Source organism: Triticum aestivum, chromosome 2D, assembly GCF_018294505.1.
Source record: "Triticum aestivum cultivar Chinese Spring chromosome 2D, IWGSC CS RefSeq v2.1, whole genome shotgun sequence".
NCBI classification, from domain to species: Eukaryota; Viridiplantae; Streptophyta; class Magnoliopsida; order Poales; family Poaceae; genus Triticum; species Triticum aestivum.
In genome coordinates, this window is record NC_057799.1 from 141,229,089 (window position 1) to 141,251,848 (window position 22,760).

At 42.6% G+C, this 22,760-nt stretch overlaps 1 protein-coding gene across 1 annotated transcript; it reads left to right on the forward strand.

The window, feature by feature from the left end:
* The first annotated feature begins 21,196 nt into the window (after positions 1-21,196).
* Positions 21,197-22,273, forward strand: LOC123049071 (zinc finger protein AZF1). Its single transcript, XM_044472067.1, has one exon. It carries the CDS (start codon positions 21,277-21,279, stop codon positions 21,931-21,933), a length of 657 nt encoding a protein of 218 aa, XP_044328002.1. The 5' UTR covers positions 21,197-21,276; the 3' UTR covers positions 21,934-22,273.
* Positions 22,274-22,760: the final 487 nt, after the last annotated feature.

Consider the following 22,760-nt stretch of genomic DNA (forward strand, 5'->3'; position numbering starts at 1 on the left):
AGTTTGAGGAGGTCATGTATTCACTAAGTGCTAATGCTTTGGTCCGGTACTCTATTAAAAGGAGGCCTTAATATCCCTTAGATTCCAATAGGACCCTGCTGCCACGAGAGGGTAGGACAAAAGATGTCATGCAAGTTCTTTCCCATAAGCACGTATGACTATATTCAGAATACATGCCTACATTATATTGATGAATTGGAGCTAGTTCCGTGTCAGCCTATGTTATAACTGTTGCATGATGAATGTCATCCGACATAATTATCCATCATTGATCCATTGCCTACGAGCTCATTTCATACTGATCTTTGCTAAGTTACTTTTCTGTTGTCACTCTTACGATTGCTACAAAATTGCTATTGTTACTTTTGCCACCGTTACCGTTACTTCCATACCACTTTGCTACTAAATAATTTGATGTAGATATTAAGTCTTTCAGGTGTGGTTGAATTGACAACTCAGCTGCTAATACTTGAGAATATTCTTTGGCTCCCCTTGTGTCGAATCAATAAATTTGGGTTGAATAATCTACCCTCGAAAACTGTTACGATCCCCTATACTTGTGGGTTATCAACCGATGAGATCCAGTAAGCAGAAGTCGATACCTCTATTGTTGATGTTTAGCTTTGATTAGAATTTGTGAACTTCTGATGTAGCATATGGTGTTTCAACACGCTTTAAATGTTTATGGTGTTTGTTGTGCACAAACGACCGATTTGTTGCAATAGGTTATGAACGCATGTTGGGAAGGTCTGAAGCATTTATTCATTATTGTTTCTGCATGGTCTTTCATGCCGTGATAGTTATGATCCATTTTAAAATGTAAACATTGTTTCTGCATGAACATTTGTTGCAATAGGTTATGTAAGCATGTTGTGCTGTAAATGGAAATGTGTTGCATGCATGCATATTTTTTTCTTGTCATGTATCTATACCAATATAAAAAGACCCAAAGGGGCAGATCCAACTAATCTCGGCCATCAAACTAAGTCAGTCCAACGACCTAGACTGCTTCAATGGCGAGCGTTCAACGCGCAATTAATATCATACCAAATATTGCACTAATCACAGAATTAAAACACAAATAATATCATACCAAATATTCGCGTGCAATTAATATATTGCCTAAATATTAAAGTGCATTGCATGTGCGCATTTACTAGTTCCTCACAAAATGGCAAGATGAGGCGTCCATAAATCTTTGTAATCTGGTAAAGATTTAAATCCGTCCACCACCAATGCACGCATATCTTCCCAGAAAGCACCACATACGTGTCACACAAAGACCTAAGTACGTTAACGAACACTTATCTGCCCTAACTTATCTTTCATGCTTTGCCGATCCATTTGAAAACATACATGCTACAATGAATGGAAATTTGTTGCATGCATGTCTACATTTTATTGTTGTGTGCTAGTGTTGAAAATATTCTAACGTTCTCCTCACAATTTTTTCACAAAAATGTGAAGGAAAATGCAACAATGTAGAAAACATATAACACATGTTGCATGCGGGGTTTTAACCGGATGTCTCGTGATTGTGACTTTAGTAAAATCTAATGGTTAAGGAAGCGCCATTTTTTTTAAGCTTCAGTCAACTGACGGCTACCATATCCTGAATTAAATGGAAAGATGAAGGCGTACATGAATATATAATCTCAAATGCAAAGATTTAGATTTGTCTTCCATCAATACATGCATATCATCCCGAAAGCAGCAATGGCGGACATAGATCTTGACCACAGAGGATGCCAACCTTTTCACTCGCAACAAAAATGCCAAGTATAATCATAAAAAATGCCAATTTGTCATTCTACTATTATAATACACATAGTATTAGACAAAAAAAATGCAAGATATCTTTCTTGGCATTTTTGGAGGGGTTTACCTACGTTTCACATGAAGACCAAGTACGTTGACGAAGACTTATCGCCGTAACAAACACACCCCATATCCCTCATGAAGGCCATAGATCACGCCAACACAGAACCCAATGACACCCCGACCGTCAGATCATCCATCGACACGATGATGACTTGATCACCAACTAAGACACAGGCGCGCACACACGGCCTCTTGGTCGCATTCGTGCGCCCCAGCCCGCTTCCCTGCCATCGTGTAACCACTGGAGGAGAGCACAGTGCCACACCCCGCAATCCGCACTACCCTCACTTCCCCAGCGCCACTATATATGGAAACCCCAAACCACACCTCCATCTCAATCGCTCGCGCACCCCCACACCCACAACTCTCCTACTTGTCCACCTCCCTCTTGCTCCGGTCAACCCTGCGTCGGGGCTGATCTCCGCCAGCCATGTCGCCCGACGACGTGTCCAGAAAGTCGCCCGTGCCGCCGCCACTGCCATCAATGGACTCGTGGGCTTGGGGAGGGCGTCGCTCCAGGCGCCGTCGCGGCAGCGGCAGCGTCAGATCTGTCGACGGCGCCGAGTCCGAGGAGGAGTACCTAGCACTCTCTCTCCTCATGTTGGCGCGCGGTGAGGTCGAGGATGGAGGCGTCGGAGGCGTCAAGGGCATGGGAACGGCGCCGACCAAGGCGCAGGGGTACGAGTGCTCCGTGTGCGGCAAGATCTATGCGTCCTACCAAGCGCTGGGCGGCCACAAGAAGAGCCACAGGAAGCGGCCCACGCCGCCAACAGCGTCGGCAGGCGGCGACGAGGTGTCCGGCGGCGCCCCTGTGGAGGCCAAGGTGCACCAGTGCTCGCTCTGCCTCCGCACGTTCCGGTCGGGACCGGCGCTGGGCGGCCACAAGCGCCTGCACTACGAGGGCGGCGCCGCGGCTGACGGGATCGACAATGACAAGGAGGCTGCCAAGGTGAAGGCGGCGTCGCTGCTGAGGGACTTCGACCAGAACCTGCCGGCGTCAGCGGTGGCCGGGGTACGAGGACGAGAGCCCGCCTCGAGATGCGAAGAGGGTGAGGTTGATGCTACTAGCAGTTTGATCACTGATCAATGGCGGCCGAGGTGGCGGTGCGAGATTTAGGTTTTTGATTGATGGTTTTAGGAGGAATTCCTCTCTAGGTTTCGATTGTTATTGGGTTGGTTCAATTTGTTCTGGCCCCGGATTGGAATTGTGGTGTTGATATGGTAAGTTCTTAGCGCTGGCGTGGCTAGCTGGTAATGTTATACTAAATTTGCTCGTCATTCCATATTTTGACTCCTGTTGTTTGATAAAGAATCGGACGGCTAGCTGGGAATGGGATATGACTTGCTTTGTAAACCTTTGATCAAAACCACATAGAAACTTTTGAAGACCCCGATTGGGTGAATTCTATGCATGATGAACTACACAACCTCGAGGGGAATCAAGTTTGGACATTGGTTGAGAAGGCCAAGGATTAGCAAAACATCATGATAACCAAATGTGTGTTTTGTAACAAGCAATATAAAGATGGACAAGTCATATGCAACAAAACTCGTCTTGTAGCTCAAGGTTACACAAGTCTAAGGTATGGACTATGGTGAGACCTATGCCCCCGCTGCTAGACTTGATCCCATTCGCATCTTTCTTGCTTATGCCAATCACAATGACATCACCCTCTACCAAATGGATATTAAAAGTGCTTTCTTAAATGGTGAAATTGAGTAGGATGTTTATGTTAAACAACCTCTCGGCTTTGTTAATCCCAAGAAACCAAACCATCTCTATAAACTTCATAAAGCTCTCTATGGTCTCAAACAAGCACCTAGAGCTTGGTGCAAATGCTTGACAAAGTTTCTTCTTGAAAAAGGCTATGAGATTGGTAAAATTGATTCAACCTTGTTTACTAAGAGAGTTAATGGTGAACTATATGTATGCCAAATATATGTTGATGATATCATATTTGGTTCTACTGACCCTCTCTTTAGTGAAAAGTATACCAAGGACTTATTCGAGAAGTTCAACATGAAAGAAAGCAAATGTATGAAAACTACCATGCCTACCACCGGACATCTTGACTTAACAAGGATGGCAAACCAGTTGATCAAAAGGTTTATTGTTCCATGATTGGTTCATTGCTATATCTATGTGCCTCCCATCACGAAATTATGCTAAGTGTGTGCATGTGTGCACGATATCAAGCGACACCAAAAGATGTCATCTTAAGGCCGTGAAAAAGAATTGTGAGATACTTGATACATACACCAAACTTTGGCATTTGGTATCCGAAAGAATCTTCTTTCAGACTTGTTGGCTATTCTGACTCGGACTATGCCGGAGACAAGGTTGATAGAAAATCCACTTTGGATACATGTCAATTTCTTGGTAGATCTCTTGTGTCTTGGTCCTCCAAGAAACAAAATTTTGTATCTCTATCCACCGCCAAAGTGGAATAAATTCCAGCCGAATCGTGTTGTGCTCAATTACTATGGATGACACAAACTGTCAAAGATTATGGGATGCATGTGAAACATGTGCCGTTACTATGTGACAATGAGAGTGCTATTAAGATTGCACACAATCCCATGCAACATTCTCAAACTAAGCATATTGAGGTTCGTCACCATTGCATTCGAGATCTTGTTGCTAAAGGTGACATTGACCTCTAGCATGTTCATATTGTTGGGAAACGTTGCATGGAAAACAAAAGAAATTCTACGCACATGCAAGATCTATCCATGGAGATTCATAGCAATGAGAGGGGAGAGTATGTCTACGTACCCTCGTAGACCGTAAGCGGAAGTGTTTAGTAATGCGGTTGATGTAGTCGAACTTCTTCGCGATCCAACTGACCGAGTACCGAACGTACGGCACCTCCGCGTTCAGCACACGTTCAGCTCGGTGACGTCCTCCGCCTTCTTGATCCAGCAAGACGGCGAGGTAGTGGATGAGTTCCGGTAGCACGACGGTGTCGTGACTGATACATCTCCAACGTATCTATAACTTTTGATTGTTCCATGCTATTATATTATCTGTTTTGGATGTTTTATATGCATTAATATGCTATTTTATATTATTTTTGCGACTAACTTATTAACCCATAGCCCATGCGAGTTTCTGTTTTTCCTTGTTTTTGAGTTTCGCAGAAAAGGAATACCGAACGGAGTCCAAACAGAATAAAACTTTACGATGATTTTTCTTGGACCAGAAGACACACGTAGGACTTGAGAACCAAGTCAGAAGAGTCCCGAGGCGACGACAAGGGTGCAGGGCGCGCCCCAGGGGGAGAGCCCCCTGCCTTGTGGGTCCCTCGGAGCTCCTCTGACCCTATTCTTCGGCCTATAAATTCCCGAATATTCCCAAACCCTCAGAGGCATCCACGAAAATATTTTTCCGCCGCTGCAACCTTCTGTTCCCGTGAGATCTCATCTTGGGGCCTTTTCCAGCGATTTGCTGGAGGGGGATTCGATCACGGAGGGCATCTACATCAACCCTATTGCCCTTCCGATGAAGCGTGAGTAGTTTACCTCAGACCTACGGGTCCATAGCTAGTATCTAGATGGCTTCTTCTCTCTCTCTATGTTCTTCAATACCATGTTCTCCTCGATGTTCTTGGAGTTCTATCCAATGTAATATTTTTTTGCGGTGTGTTTGTCAAGATCCGATGAATTGTGGATTTATGATAAGATTATCTATGAATATTATTTGAATCTCCTCTGAATTCTTATATGCATGATTTGATATCTTTGTATTTCTCTTCGAATTATCGGTTTGGTTTAGCCAACTAGATTGGTATTTCTTACAGTGGGAGAGGTGCTTAGTTTTGGGTTCAATCTTGTGGTGTCCTCACCCAGTGACATAGTAGGGGTAGCGAGGCACGTATTGTATTGTTGCCATCAATGATAAAAAGATGGGGTTTGCATCATATTGCTTGAGTTTATCCCTCTACATCATGTCATCTTACTTAATGCATTACTCTGTTATCTTGAACTTAATACTCTAGATGCAGGCAGGAGTCGGTCGATGTGTGGAGTAATAGTAGTAGATGCAGAATCGTTTCGGTCTACTTATCACGGACATGATGCCTATATGCATAATCATTGCCTTGGATATCGTCATAACTTTGCGATTTTCTATCAATTGCTCGACAGTAATTTGTTCACCCACCGTATTATTTGCCTTCAAGAGAGAAGCCTCTAGTGAAACTTGGGTCTATTTTCCATCATATATTTTCAGATCTGTAAACCAAAAAACCCAAAAATACCTTGCTGCAATTTATTTACTTTCATTTAGTTTTACGTTTTAGTAATCTTTTATACCTATCTCTATCAGATCTCACCATTGCAATTGACCGTGAAGGGATTGACAACCCCTTTATCGCGTTGGGTGCTAGTGTTTGATTATTTGTGCAGGTGCATAGATTGGAGACTTGCTTTTACCTCCTACTAGATTGATACCTTGGTTCTCTAACTAAGGGAAATACTTGTCTCTACTTTGCTACATCACCCTTTCCTCTTCGCCTAAGCACTACGAAAATATGACCGGGAGTGTAAACGGTGGAGGGGGGCCGCACATGGCTAAGACAATGTTGTGTTGTGCTAGGCGCCCCCTCCCACATATATATAGGTGGGAGGGAGAGGGGAGAGGCCAAGGGGCTCCCCAAGTAGGTCTGAATCCTACTTGGGCTCCTGCCCTTGGTCGCGCCCCCCTGCCATATTTGTCGAAGGGGGAAAGGAAAGGGGGGAGAGGGAAGGAAGGGGAAGGCCGAATCCCCCCTTTCCTTTCCTCCACTTGGGAGGCTGCCATGGGGGTGCGGCAGCCCCTTGTTGGCTGGTGTGCTCCCCTCTAATGGCCCAATAGGCCCACTAACCTCCCGGGGGTGTCCGGTACCCCCTCCGGTACTCCGATGACTACCCGGTACACTCTGAAGCACTTCCGGTGTATGAATACCATCATCCTATATATCAATCTTTACATATCGACCATTTCAAGACTCCTCGTCATGTCTGTGATCTCACTCGGAACTCTGAACAACATTCAGTCACCAAATCATATAACTCATATAACACTATATCATCAACGAACGTTAAGCATGCGGACCCTACGGGTTCGAGAACTATGTAGACATGACTGAGACACCTCTCCGGTCAATAACCAATAGTGGAACTTGGATGCCCATATTGGTTCCTACATATTCTACGAAGATCTTTATCGGTCAAACCGTTATGACAACATACATAATTCCCTTTGTCTATCGGTATGTTACTTGCCCGAGATTCGATCGTCGGTATCTTCATACCTAGTTCAATCTCGTTACCGGCAAGTCTCTTTACTCGTTCTGTAATACATCATCTTGCAACTAACTCATTAGTCACTTTGCTTGCAAGGCTTCTTATGATGTGTATTATCGAGAGGGCCCAGAGATACATCTATGATACTCGGAGTGACAAATCCTAATCTCGATCTATGCCAACTCAACAAACACCTTCGGAGATACCTGTAGAGCATCTTTATGATCACCCAGTTATGCTGTGACATTTGATAGCACACAAGGTATTCCTCCGGTATTCGGGAGTTGCATAATCTCATAGTCGAAGGAATATGTATTTGACATTAAGAAAGCGATAGCAATAAACTGAACAATCAACATGCTAAGCTAACAGATGGGTCTTTTCCATCACATCATTCTTCTAACGATGTGATCCCGTTATCAAATGACAACACATATCTATGGTTAGGAAACCTTAACCATCTTTGAGCAACGAGCTAGTCTAGTAGAGGCTCACTAGGGACATGATATTTGTTTATGTATTCACACATGTATTTAAGTTTCCGATCAATACAGTTCTAGCATGAATAATAAACCTTTATCATGAATAAGGAAATACAAAATAAAAACTTTATTATTGCCTCTAGGGCATATTTCCTTCACAGATCGACAAACAATTGGCGGATACCTTCACTAAATCTCTTGATGAGAAGATATTTTGTCACTTGAGAAGTGAGCTGAATTTCATTGATGCGTCCAACGTGAAATAGAAACTCACTTGGATGCACGCAATGGCATGAGCTTTCATGACTAATCCTTGATAATTCTCTTATGATGATCATTTCATATCTTGGATACACTGCTCCCTTGTATTGCATCTAACCCCTCGTAGGTACCTGGATATTACGTCATTCCATAAGTTTGCTCTCAAACTCCCATTTAGAGTAAACAAAGTTGGACCAAGTATCTAGACCTTTGGTGTGCCCAAGGAACAAGACAACTCAAACGTATCCTTTGACAACATATGACTCTATGTTTCACTCTTGTCAATTTGGATACATATGTTGTTCCTTGCAAAAATAACCCATGTAGGAAAATGAACTACAAATGAAAGGATTGCTCCCAACTTCATTCCATGAGCATCCACCTCAAGTTCAACTACATGATGGACATCAATACCAAAACCCAATGTAAGCCCTCACATCTTAGAGAAGCTTTACTCAAAGACATGAGCCAAAGCAACTCAACAAGATGTGAATACATTGAAATGCTTAAACGAAAAATGGTAACCCCAGTTTGAGCTTAACGATGAGTATGGCCTATGATCAAGTGTCCTCACTTGACTCCTAAGTCAATAGACTCTAACATAGGTGACCTAGTCACCGACCCCCTTCTAGATGAAGTTCCTCGTATCTTTCTTAGTTTCCTTCTCTTGTTTCATTTGGGTGTTTTGTTTCCCTTTTCAAAAAAAACATCATCTAGACGCTTTTCACTTTCTTTCTTCTGCTAGTTTTTATTCTAGTCAATTCCTTGCATATCCTATTCAAACTCCTTGAAAATATGTGTGAGAGCCCATTATCTAGTGAGCTGAGTTGACAAATTTTTCTTTCTACATTGAAATCGGTCCCATTGACTTGAAAGACATCGGATACACCAAAATGCAGTTATCACTACACATCGGTTCATTGGTACAACTGAAGCGGACAAATTTGGACCCACCGATGTGATCATTCTGTGATGTACCTATCTCGGAGTCATCGATCAATACATCTCGGAGTCACCGATTTCACTGCCAAAAGAATCTTTTCTCAAGATTATCCTTATTTCTTTCCAGTTCCACTCAATGATTTTTCCCTCTGCCTGCATCTAAAATTACATCATGCCTAGTTGTGCCTCTCCAGGACCATACCCACTTCGCCAATAACCTTGAAGCTAGACCCTTCTTGGAAATTGGTCTCAAAGGGGGGAGAGATGCACATCAAAGCTTATTACAATCTCTTCTATATCAAAAGGAATACCCTAAGGGAGAGAGATGCATTTTATAAGAGGAGAGAATTCTACATGTTTCTAAGAGGGGAGAAACATGTTTTTGTTGCTCTAATTTTGAGTGTTCCTCTGATTTTGGCTCACCCTACCTACTCCCAATATCCAATGCTAGATTCAGGGGGAGAGGAAGTTCATGTTAGGGCAGACAAATCTCTTTTGGAACTCTATTGGAAATCTTATTTGGTCTTTTGGGGACATGGTTGCATCTAAAAGAAGTATTCACCTAGTGATACTCTCTTCTCTACATGTCATCCCAATCTTGGTAGTCTTGATGATCTTGTGTCTTTCTCTTGAAGAAGTTATCTTGTGTTATCTAATCATGTTTTCTCAAGTGTATTTCTTCAAGAACTTGATGAAGAATTTCAAGGTAAGTATATGCATCATACTCATGTGCATGATGGTCGCTTGCTTGTTGCATATATTGTTTGCAAGAAAGAATCATGGACATGAGGGTACTTCACTTTCATCATGTTGCTCTGATGCATATAGCCAAGATACATGTGACACGTTACAATCCCTTCATTTTTGTACATCTATAGTCCAGAAGCTATCATCATTTAACAGTTGCACACTTGTAGGGGGAGCATATGCATGTTAAATGTTCCTTTCAAAGCTTTCATGCTTTTCTATTGATGCATTTTCTACTTGAAGCTTTGATGTATGTTGTCATCAATTACCAAAAAGGGGAGATTGAAAGCACATTTGCTCCCTTGGTGGTTTTGTTAATTAATGTCAACATACATGTTGTTGGACTAACACCTTTATCTAGTATATTTCAGATAAGTACAACAGTGGCATGAAAAGGACATGAGGATGTGGACCCCTTCAAAATCCTAAGGACAAGAATTGGCAAAGCTCCAAGAAACTTCATTTTTTGGTTAAGTGATCCAAGATCACATTTAGTCCATAGGAAAGCCAATACTTTTAAAAGGGGATAAGGTTTTGATCATGACTCAATTGCTCAAGTGCTTAGTGACATTGTTCCAAAAATCCTCAAATACTTCTTCACATCACATCTATCCAAAACCCTAAAGTGTCATCTCGGTCCCACCAAAATACACTATCCCGGACTTGCCGAGTTGATCACACACACTGCCTAAGCCAAACCCTACCATTTCAGTTTTATCGATATGGATCTCGGTCTCACTGAGATAACGCGACCAAGTTTTTGTGATGAAGTTGCTTCATTTTGGAATTACTAAGATGAAATGATCGGAACTACCAAAACAAGGTCTTGCCCTAGCCATTGCACTTCGGTCGCTCCGAGATGTTCTGATCGGTCTCACCGAAACCTCCAACGTTCTAATCTTTTACACTAGTCGGTCTCACCGAGATTTTGGTCCGGTGTCACCGAGTTGGGTCAAAATCTAGTAAAGGTTGGATTTATGCGTGAAGCCTATATATACCCCTCCACCCCCACTTACTCTCAAAGAGAGCCGTCAAAACGAAACACTACTTCCACTACTCATTTTCTGAGAGAGAACCACCCACTCATATGTTGAGATCAAGCCACTTCATTTCAACCATTTGAACCTTGATTTCTAGCCTTCCCCAAGTTACTTTACATTCAATCCCCTCTCCTACAAAAGCCAAATATGTGAGAGAGTGATTGAGTGTTGGGGAGACTATCATTTGAAGTACAAGAGCAAGGAGTTCATCATTGATAACACCATTTATTACCTTTTGGAGAGTGGTATCTCCTAGATTGGTTTGATGTCACTTGGGAGCCTCCAAGAACTTATGGAGTTGAACCAAGAAGTTTGTAAGGGCAAGGAGATCAACTACTTCGTGAAAATCTACCCGAGTGAGGCTAGTCCTTCATGGACGTAAGCCATGATGGAATAGACAAGGTTGCTTCTTCGTGGAACCTTCATGGGTGGAGCCCTCCGTGGACTCGTGATACTTCTTGAGCTTGCGCTGGTTTTTCCCTTGAAGAGGAAAGGGTGATGCATCAAAGTAGACATAAGTATTTCCCTCAGTTAGAGAACCAAGGTATCAATTGCTACCTCTTGAGCTTGCGTTGGTTTTTCCCTTGAAGAGGAAAGGGTGATGCAGCAAAGTAGAGTAAGTATTTCCCTTAACTTTTGAGAACAAAGGTATCAATCCAGTAGGAGACAACGCACAAGCCACTGAATACCTGCACAAACAAACACCAACTTGCACCCAACGCGACAAAGGGGTTGTCAATCCCTTCACGGTTGTTTGCAAAGTGAGATCTGATATAGATGGATAAACAGTAAAGTAATATTTTTGGTATTTTTGGTTTATAGATCGGAAAGTAAAAGATTGCAAAGAAAGTAAATAAGAAACTAAAAGTGTAGATCGGAAACTTATATGATGGAAAATAGACCCGGGAGCCATAGGTTTCACTAGAGGCTTCTCTCAAGATAGAAAATATTACGGTGGCTGAACAAATTACTGTCGAGCAATTGATAGAAAAGCACAAAGTTATGACGATATCTAAGGCAATGATCATGAATATAGGCATCACGTCCATGTCAAGTAGACCGAAACAATTCTGCATCTACTACTATTACTCCACACATCAACCAACTCCTGCCTGCATCTAGAGTATTAAGTTCATAAGAATAGAGTAACACATTAAGTAAGATGACATGATGTAGAGGGATAAACTCAAGAAATATGATGAAAACCCCATCTTGTTATCCTCGATGGCAACAATACAATACGTGTCGGTTCCCCTTCTGTCACTAGGATCGAGCACCGCAAGATTGAACCCAAATCTAAGCACTTCTTCCATTGCAAGAAAAACCAATCTAGTTGGCCAAACCAAACCGATAGTTCGAAAAGACTTGCAAAGATATCAAATAATGCATATAAGAATTCAGAGGAGATTCAAATAATATTCATAGATAAGCTCATCATAAATCCACAATTCATCGGATCTCGGCAAACACACCGCAAAAGAGAATTACATCGAATAGATCTCCAAGAACATCGAGGAGAACATGGTATTGAGAATCAAAGAGAGAGAAGAAACCATCTAGCTACTAGCTATGGACCCATAGGTATGTGGTAAACTACTCACGCTTCATCGGAGAGGTAATGGTGTTGATGTAGAAGCCCTCCGTGATCGAATCCCCCTCCGGCAAGACACCAGAAAAGGCCCCTAGATGGGATCTCACGGGTACAGAAGGTTGCGGCGGTGGAGAAGTGGTTTCGTGGCTCTCCTGGAAGGTTTTGGGGTATTTGAGAATATATAGGCGGAAGAAATAGGTCGGTGAAGTCACGAGGGGCCCACAAGGGTGGCGGGCGCACCCTCCATCCTTGTCTGTGCCTAATGGCTTCCGTGACGTGTACTCCAAGTCCTCTGGATGTCTTCTGGTCCAAGAAAAATCATCGCGAAAGTTTCATTCCGTTTGGACTCTGTTTGGTTTTCCTTTTCTACGAAACTCTAAAACAAGGAAAAAAACAGGAACTGGCACTGGGCTCTCGGTTAATAGGTTAGTCCCAATAATCATATAAAATAGCATATTAATACATATAAAACATCCAAAATAGATAATATAATAGCATGGAACAATCAAAAATTATAGATACGTTGGAGACGTATCAAGCATCCCCAAGCTTAATTCCTGCTCGTCCTCGAGTAGGTAAATGATAAAAACAGAATTTTTGATGTCGAATGCTACCTAACATATTTACCAATGTAATTCCTTTTTATTGTGGCATGAATGTTCAGATTTGTATGATTCAAAACAAAAGTTTAATATTGACATAAAACAATAATACTTCAAGCATACTAACAAAATAATTATGTCTTCTCAAAATAACATGGCCAAAGAAAGCTTATCCCTACAAAAATCATATAGTCTGGCTATGCTCCATCTTCATCACACACAATATTCAAATCATGCACAACCCTGATGACAAGCCAAGCAATTGTTTCATACTTTTGACATTCTCAAACTTTTTCAACTTTCATGCAATACATGAGCGTGAGCCATGGACATAGCACTATAGGTGGAATAGAAGGTGGTTGTGGAGAAGACAAAAAAGAGGGAGATAGTCTCACATCGACTAGGCATATCAACAGGCTATGTAGATGCCCATCAATAGATATCAATGTGAGTGAGTAGGGATTGCCATGCAATAGATGCACTAGAGCTATAAGTTTATGAAAGCTCAAAAAGAGAACTAAGTGGGTGTGCATCCAACTCGCTTTCTCACGAAGACCTAGGGCAATTTGAGGAAGCCCATCATCGGAATATACAAGCCAAGTTCTATAATGAAAATTCCCACTAGTATATGAAAGTGACAACATAGGAGACTCTCTATCATGAAGATCATGGTGCTACTTTGAAGCACAAGTGTGGTAAAAGGATAGTACCATTGCCCCTTCTCTCTTCTCTCACATTTTTATTATTTGGGCCTTCTCTCATTTTTTTGGCCTCTTTTTTCGTCTGGAGTCTCATCCCGACTTATGGGGGAATCACAGTCTCCATCATCCTTTCCTCACATGGGACAATGCTCTAATAATGAAGATCATCACACTTTTATTTACTTACAACTCAAGAATTACAACTTGATACTTAGAACAAAATATGACTCTATATGAATGCCTCCGGCGGTGTACTGGGATGTGCAATGAATCAAGAGCGACATGTATGAAAGAATTATGAACGGTGGCTTTGCCACAAATATGATGTTAACTACATGATCACGCATAGCAATATGACAATAATGGAGCGTGTCATATAAACGGAACGGTGGAAAGTTGCATGGCAATATATCTCGGAATGGCTAAGGAAATGCCATAATAAGTAGGTATGGTGACTGTTTTGAGGAAGGTATATGGTGGGTTTATGGTACGGGCCAAAGTTGCGCGGTACAAGAGAGGCTAGCAATGGCAGAAAGGTGAGAGTGTGTATAATCCATGGACTCAACATTACTCATAAAGAACTCGCATACTTATTGCAAAAATCTATTAGTCATCGAAACAAAGTACTATGCGCATGCTCCTAGGGGGATAGATTGGTAGGAAAAGACTCGCTCGTTCCCGACCGCCATTCATAAGGAAGACAATCAATAAATAAATCATGCTCCGACTTCATCACATAACGGTTCACCATACGTGCATGCTACGGGACACAAAAACTTTAACACAAGTATTTCTCAAATTCACAACTACTCACTAGCATGACTTTAATATCACCATCTTCATATCTCAAAACAATCAGGAATCAAACTTCTCATAGTATTCAATGCACTCTATATGAAAGTTTTTATTATATCCCTCTTGGATGCCTATCATATTAGGACTAATTTTATAACCAAAGAAAATTACCATGATGTTTTAAAGACTCTCAAAATAATATAAGTGAAGTGTGAGAGTTCATCAATTTCTATGAAATAAAACCACCGCCGTGCTCTAAAAATATATAAGTGAAGCACTAGAGCAAATTTGCCTAGCTCAAAAGATATAAGTGAAACACATAGAGTATTCTAATAAATCACGATTCATGCATGTATCTCTCAAAAGGTGTGTACAACAAGGATGATTGTGGCAAACTAAAAAGCAAAGACTCAAATCATACAAGATGCTCCAAGAAAAACACATATATATCATGTGGTGAATAAAAATATAGCCTCAAGTAAAGTTACCGATAGACGAAGACGAAACAGGGGATGCCTTCCGGGGCATCCCCAAGCTTAGGCTCTTGGTTGTCCTTGAATATTACCTTGTGCTGCCTTAGGCATCCCCAAGCTTAGGCTCTTTCCACTCCTTATTCCATAGTCCATCAAACCCATACCCAAAACTTGAAAACTTCACAACACAAAACTCAACAGAAAATCTCATAAGCTCCATTAGTATAAGAAAATAAATCACCACTTTTGGTACTGTTGTGAACTCATTCTTTATTTATATTGGTTTCATATCTACTGCATTCCATCTTTTCCATGGTTCATACCCCCGATACTAGCCATAGATGCATCAAAATAAGCAAACAACACGCGAAAAACAGAATTTGTCAAAAACAGAACAGTCTGTAGCAATCTTGAGATTTCGAATACTTCTGTAACTCCAAAAATCCTGAAAATTAGGAGGACCTAAGCAATTTGTTTATTAATCTTCTGCAAAAATAATCAGTATTTTATCGCACTTCTGCTAAAAATGAAAACTAATCTCCTGGGCGCAAAAGTTTCTGTTTTTCAAAAGATCAAATCAACTATTAGTGTAAGCTATCCCAAAGGTCTTACTTGGCACAAACACTAATTAAAACATAAAAACCACATCTAACCAGAGGCTAGATAAATTATTTAATGCAAAACAGGACCTAAAAAGTAAGAACAAAAATAAAATTGGGTTGCCTCCCAACAAGCGCTATTGTTTAACACCCTTAGCTAGGCATAAAACATGAATAGATCTAAGTATTCTCGTCTTTAGTATGTAATTATTTTCTCATCAAATCCTCCAAACCCGTCAAAGAAATTCTATCCTTTCCTTTATTTCCCTTCTAGTGGATGAACTTAAATCATGGAAAGGACTTTGATTGGTAATTTTAACACTCATAAACCCATAGTCGGGATCATCACCATATATATATCATCATAGAAGATACGGAGCTCGTTTTTAAAAGGTTCCTTCATCATTTTATTCAACCAATCTCTATTAAATCCTACATAAATTCCCCTAGTTTCTCCTAAGATTTTCACTATAAGATTGATAATCCCTAGATTCCAAACTACGCATAGTTTCTTTATCATGAAGGATATCTATAATTGGAGGGTGTTCAACATCTTTTTTATAGAAAGCAAAAATATCCCTAGCTTCTTGTATTATAAAATCGAATTCACGCATAAGGATAATAGTGGCAATCTTTTTAGCTATTGGATGATTGATATTAGGAAGTTCATAAAACACTTTTTGCAAGGCCGGATGAAGATGCACAAATTTTCTTTCCAATTTCTCAACAAGCATAACAATAGCATCTACATAACAATTTGTCTCAAGAAGAATAGATCTTTTATTAATAGGCGTGGATCCCGTAAAACCAAAGAATTCTTGGATACCGCTCTTCCCGATAACATTACCATCCCCCACACGAAAGATTTTTGTTTTGTAATTAGGCGGATTTTCAGCATGATCCGAAGAACAAGACTCTGGTTTTTCCTCAAGATTTTCAACGATAACCTCCCCAGTTCCAGACATGGTGGCAATTGGCAAACGAGCAAGCGAAGAAGACGAACGGAAGAGGGGCGAAGAAAAGGCATTTTTTTTAAAAATAATTTTAGAAGTGGGGGAGAGGAAAACGAGAGGCGAATGGCAAATAATGTAATGCGAGGGATGAGAGTTTATGATGGGTACTTGGTATGTCTCGGCTTGGCGTAGATCTCCCCGGCAACGGTGCCAGAAATTCTTCCTGCTACCTCTTGAGCTTGCGTTGGTTTTTCCCTTGAAGAGGAAACGGTGATGCAACAAAGTAGAGTAAGTATTTCCCTCGTCTTTTGAGAACCAAGGTATCAATCCAGTAGGAGACAACGCACAAGCCACCGAATACCTGCACAAACAAACACCAACTTGCACCAACGCGACAAAGGTGTTGTCAATCCCTGCACGGTTATTTGCAAAGTGAGATCTGATATAGATGGATAAACGGTAAACTAATATTTTTGGTATTTTTGGTTTATAGATCGGAAAGTAAAAGATTGCAAAGAAAGTAAATAGGAAACTAGAATTGTAGATCAGAAACTTATATGATGGAAAATAGACCCGGGGGCCATAGGTTTCACTAGAGGCATCTCTCAACATAGAAAATATTATGGTGGGTGAACAAATTACTGCCGAGCAATTGATAGAAAAGTGCAAAGTTATGACGATATCTAAGGCAATGATCATGAATATAGGCATCACATCCGTGTCAAGTAGACCGAAACGATTCTGCATCTACTACTATTACTCCACACATCGACCGACTCTGGCCTACATCTAGAGTATTTAGTTCATAAGAACAGAGTAACGCATTAAGTAAGATGACATGATGTAGCGGGATAAACTCAAGCAATATGATGAAAACCCCATCTTGTTATCCTCGATGGCAGCAATACAATACGTGTCGGCTCCCCTTCTGTCACTAGGATCGAGCACTGCAAGATTAAACCCAAAGCTAAGCACTTCTCCCATTGCAAGAAAAACCAATCTAGTTGTCCAAACCAAACCGATAGTTCGAAGAGACTTGCAAAGATATCAAATAATGCATATAAGAATTCAGAGGAGATTCAAATAATATTCATAGATAAGCTTATCATAAATCCACAATTCATCCGATCTCGGCAAACACACCGCAAAAGAGTATTACATCAAATAGATCTCCAAGAACATCGAGGAGAACATGGTATTGAGAATCAAAGAGAGAGAAGAAGTCCTCTAACTACTAGCTATGGACCCGTAGGTCTGTGGTAAACTACTCACGCTTCATCGGAGAGGCAATGGTGTTGATGTACAAGCCCTCCGTGATCGAATCCCCCTCCGGCAGGACGCCGGAAAAGGCCCCTAGATGGGATCTCACGGGTACATAAGGTTGCGGCGGTGGAAAAGTGGCTTCGTGGCTCTCCTGGAAGGTTTTAGGGTATTTGAGAATATATAGGCGGAAGAAATAGGCCGGTGGAGTCACGAGGGGCCCACAAGGGTGGGGGTGCGCCCTCCATCCTTGTGGGTGCTTCGTGGCTTCCCTGACGTGTACTCCAAGTCCTCTGCATGTCTTCTAGTCCAAGAAAAATCATCGCGAAAGTTTCATTCCGTTTGGACTCCATTTGGTATTCCTTTTCTATGAAACTCTAAAACAAGGAAAAAACAGGAACTGGCACTGGGCTCTCGGTTAATAGGTTAGTCCCAAAAATCATATAAAATAGCATATTAATACATATAAAACATCCAAAACAGATAATATAATAGCATGGAACAATAAAAAATTATAGATACGTTGGAGACGTATCATCATCAAGTAGGAGGTACAAGCAAGTCCCCAAGCTATGCACCTGCACAAACAACCAAACACTTGCACCCAACGCGATAAAGGGGTTGTCATTCCCTTCACGGTCAATTGCAAAGGTGAGATCTTATAGAGATAGGTATAAAAGATTGCTGAAACGTAAAACAAAATAAAAGTAAATAAATTGCAGCAAGATATTTTTTGGTATTTTTAGTTCATAGATCTGAAAATATATAATGGAAAATAGACCCGGGGGCCATAGGTTTCACTAGAGGCTTCTCTCATGAAGGCAAATAATACGGTGAGTGAACAAATTACTATCAAGCAATTAATAGAAAAGCGCAAAGTAATGACGATATCCAAGGCAATGATTATGCATATAGGCATCACGTCTGTGTCAAGTAGACCGACTCCTGCCTGCATCTACTACTATTACTCCACACATCGACCGCTATCTAGCATGCATCTAGAGTATTAAGTTCATAAAGAACGGAGTAACGCCTTAAGTAAGATGACATGATGTAGAGGGATAAACTCAAGAAATATGATGAAAACCCCATCTTTTTATCCTTGATGGCAATAATACAATACGTGTCTCGCTACCCCTACTTTGTCACTGGGTGAAATCACGCAAGATTGAACCCAAAACTGAGCAAAATACCAATCTAGTTGGCCAAATCAAACCCATAATTCGAAGAGAAATACAAAGATATCAAATCATGCATATAAGAATTCAGAGAAGATTCTAATAATATTCATAGACAATCTGATCATAAATCCACAATTCATCGGATCTCGACAAACACACCGCAAAAGAAGATTACATCGGATAGATCTCCAAGAACATCAAGGAGAACATGGTATTGAGAATCAAAGAGAGAGAAGAAACCATCTAGCTACTAGCTATGGACCCGTAGGTCTGAGGTAAACTACTCACGCTTCATCGGAAGGGCAATAGGGTTGATGTAGATGCCCTCCGTGATCGAATCCCCCTCCGGTAGATCGCCGAAAAAAGGCCCCAAGATGGGATCTCACGGGAACAGAAGGTTGAGGCGGCGGAAAAGTATTTTCGTGGCTTTCTCTGAGGGTTCTGAAATATATGTGAATTTATAGGTCGAAGAAGTAGGCCAGGGGAGTCCCGAGGGGGACACAAGGCAGGGGGGCGCCCCCCCTAGTGCGCGCCCTCCACCCTTGCCGCCGCCTCGTGGGTCTTCTGACTTGGACTCAAAGTCCTACAGGTTTCTTCTGGTCCAAGAAAAATCATCGCAAAGTTTTATTCCGTTTGGACTCCGTTTGATATTCCTTTTCCGCGAAACTCAAAAACAAGGAAAAAACAGAAACTGGAATGAAGTCTCCATCAAAGTGGACGTACGATAGCACCACCTATCAAAACCACGCCAAAAATCACAGTGTCTTCATTGCGTTTGATCCTCCATCTCTACCCCTTACTTTCCGCACAATTGCATGTTTTACTATTTCCGCTGCCCTATCTTTAGATATGCATGTGAAGTCTTGGTGATATCTTAACTAGTGCTAAAATCGGCCTAAGTTTTAAGAGAACTAAAAACTGCACCTTTGGTTGGTTAAGAGTCTATTCACCCCCCTCTAGACCTATGTTCTCTGATCCTACAAGGCGACACCTCTATCGTTGATGTTTAGCTTTGATTAGAATTCGTGAACTTCTGGTGTTGCATATGGTGTTTCAACATGCTTTAAATGTTTATGGTGTTTGTTGTGCACAAACGACTGATTTGTTGCAATAGGTTATGTACGCATGTTGGGAAGGTCCGAAGCATTTCTTCATTGTTGTTTCTGCATGGTCTTTCATGCCGCGATAGTTATGATCCATTTTAAAACGTAAATGGTGCAGTAAATGGAAATGTGTTGCATGGATGCATATATTTTGTTCTTGTCATGTATTCAAATTGTTCTCACAAATGTGGATGGAAATGAAACGTTGTTGCAAACATACGACACATGTTGCATGCGTTTGTTTTTATCATTTGTCTCGGGATTATGACTTTAGTCAGATTCGACAGTTATGGTGGCGACCTATTTTTTCCAAGCTACAACAAACCGACGCCTCGGCCAACCCCAATTAAATGGCAAGATGAGGCGTTCATAAATCTTTATAATCTGGCAAAGATTTAAATTTGTCCTCCGCCAATGCACGCATATCTTCCTAGAAAGCACCACATACGTGTTACACAAAGACCTAAGTACGTTAACGAACACTTATCCGCCCTAACTTATCTTTGATGCTTTGACTTTTGTGATCCATTTGAAAACATACATGCTACAATGAATGGAAATCTGTTGCATGCATGCCTACATTTTATTGTTGTGTTCTAGTGTTGAAAATGTTGTGAAGTTCTCCTCGCATTTTTTTTTGAAAAGTGTGAAGGAAAATGCAACACTGTAGCAACACATATTGCATGCGGGGTTTTAACCGGATGTCTCGTGATTGTGTCTTGAGTAAAATCCGATGGTTAAGCAAGCGCCTTTTTGTTTAAGCTTCAGCCGGCTGACGCCTAGCACGGCCTGAATTAAATGGAAAGATGGAGGCGTGCATGAATCTATAATCTCAAATGCAAAGATTTAGATTTGTCCTCCATCAATGCACGCATATTATCCCGAAAGCAGCGGTGGCGGAGATAGATGTTGACCACAGAGGATGCCAATCTTCTCATTCACAACAAAAATGCCAAGTATAATTATTTTTAGTGCTAGCATTTTTAGTCTAATACTATGTGTATTATAATGGTAGCATGATAAACTGAAGGGCCGAGATCACGCCATCATAGAACCCAACGACACCCCGACCGTCAGATCTTCCATCGACACGATCATGGCTTGATCACCAAGTCAGACATAGGCGCATACGCACGGCCTCGCGGCCGCATACGTGCGCCCCGGCCCGCCGCCCTGCCATCGCGTAACCACTGGAGGAGAGCACAGTGCCACACCCCGCAGTCCGCACTACCCTCACTTCCCCAGCGCCACTATATATGGCAACCCCAACCCACGCATCCATCTCAATCGCTCGCGCACCCCCACACCCACCACTCTCCTACTTGTCCACCTCCCTCTTGCTCCGGTCAACCCTGCGTCAGGGCCGATCTCCGCCAGCCATGTCGCCCGACGACGTGTCCCGGAAGTCGCCCGTGCCGCCGCCGTCCCCGCCGCCGATGGACTCGTGGGCTCGGGGAGGGCGTCGCTCCAGGCGCCGTGGCAGCAGCGGCAGCGCCAGCTCTGGCGGCGGCGTCGAGTCCGAGGAGGAGTACCTGGCGCTCTCCCTCCTCATGCTGTCCCGCGGCGTCCGCGGCGAGGTCGAGGACGGCGGCATCGGAGGCGTCAAGGGCTTGGGAGCGGCGCCGACCAAGGCGCAGGGGTACGGGTGCTCCGTGTGCGGCAAGGTCTACGCGTCCTACCAAGCGCTAGGCGGCCACAAGACGAGCCACCGGAAGCCGCCCACGCCGCCAGCGGCGTCGGCGGGCGGCGACGAGGCGTCCGGCGGCGCCCCCGTGGAGGCCAAGGTGCACCAGTGCTCGCTCTGCCACCGCACGTTCCCGTCCGGGCAGGCGCTGGGCGGGCACAAGCGCCTGCACTACGAGGGCGGCGCCGCGGCCGACGGGACCGGCAAGGACAAGGAGGCCGCCAAGGCGAAGGCGGCGGCGCTGCTGAGGGACTTCGACCTGAACCTGCCGGCGTCAGGGGTGGCCGGGGACGAGGCCGAGAGCCCGCCCCCGGAGGCGAAGAGGGCGAGGCTGATGCTACTAGCAGTCTGATCGATCACTGAACACTGGCGGCTGAGGCGGCGGCGCGGGATTTAGGTTTTTGATTGATGGTTTTAGGAGGGAATTCCTCTCTAGGTTTCGATTGTTATTTGGTTGGTTCAATTCGTTCTGGCCCCGGATTGGAATTGCATGCGGTGTTGATATGGTAAGCGCTTAGCGCTTAGCGCTGGCGTGGCTGGCTGGTAATGGCATACCAAATTTGCTTACCTGTCCATATTTTTTACTCCGGCCGTTGGATAAATAATCCGGCGGCTGGCTGGGAATGGGATAGGACTTGCTTTGTAAGCCCGTGAGCAAAAAATATAGAAACTTTTGTTCTTTCCTTTTTCAACTTCGTATCGAAATATCTTAGTGTGAAAGAAAATTACTGCTTACAGCTAGAATCACGGAAAAACAACTTATCTTTGCTGGCTGCTTTTCACTATTTCATCAGCGGCCGCGTGGGATGTCCTCACTAACACTGCAAGCAGGCTACACGCGGCTGGCTGTTAAAATAGGGCGTGCATACATGGACAGGGACATGGACGCCGCTTTGACCTCTCAAACATAGGAAGGTTACAGACGACGGCCGTAATCAACCGCCCAGCCCCACCTTAATTGTTTCGACATGTAACCATCATCAAAACTCAATTACGCTTCAGTTTCATCAACAAGGAATTTTGTTTTAGATAGAACAGAACAAAAGTCTCGTCGCAAAAAAAATAGAAAAGAAAAACAGAGCAAAAGTCAACTAGGGTTCAATTGGGAAAGCATGTTGGCCTTGTGAAAGCCATAGTTAGTTTCCATTAAGTTCATGACTAATTCCATTCCACATGGGA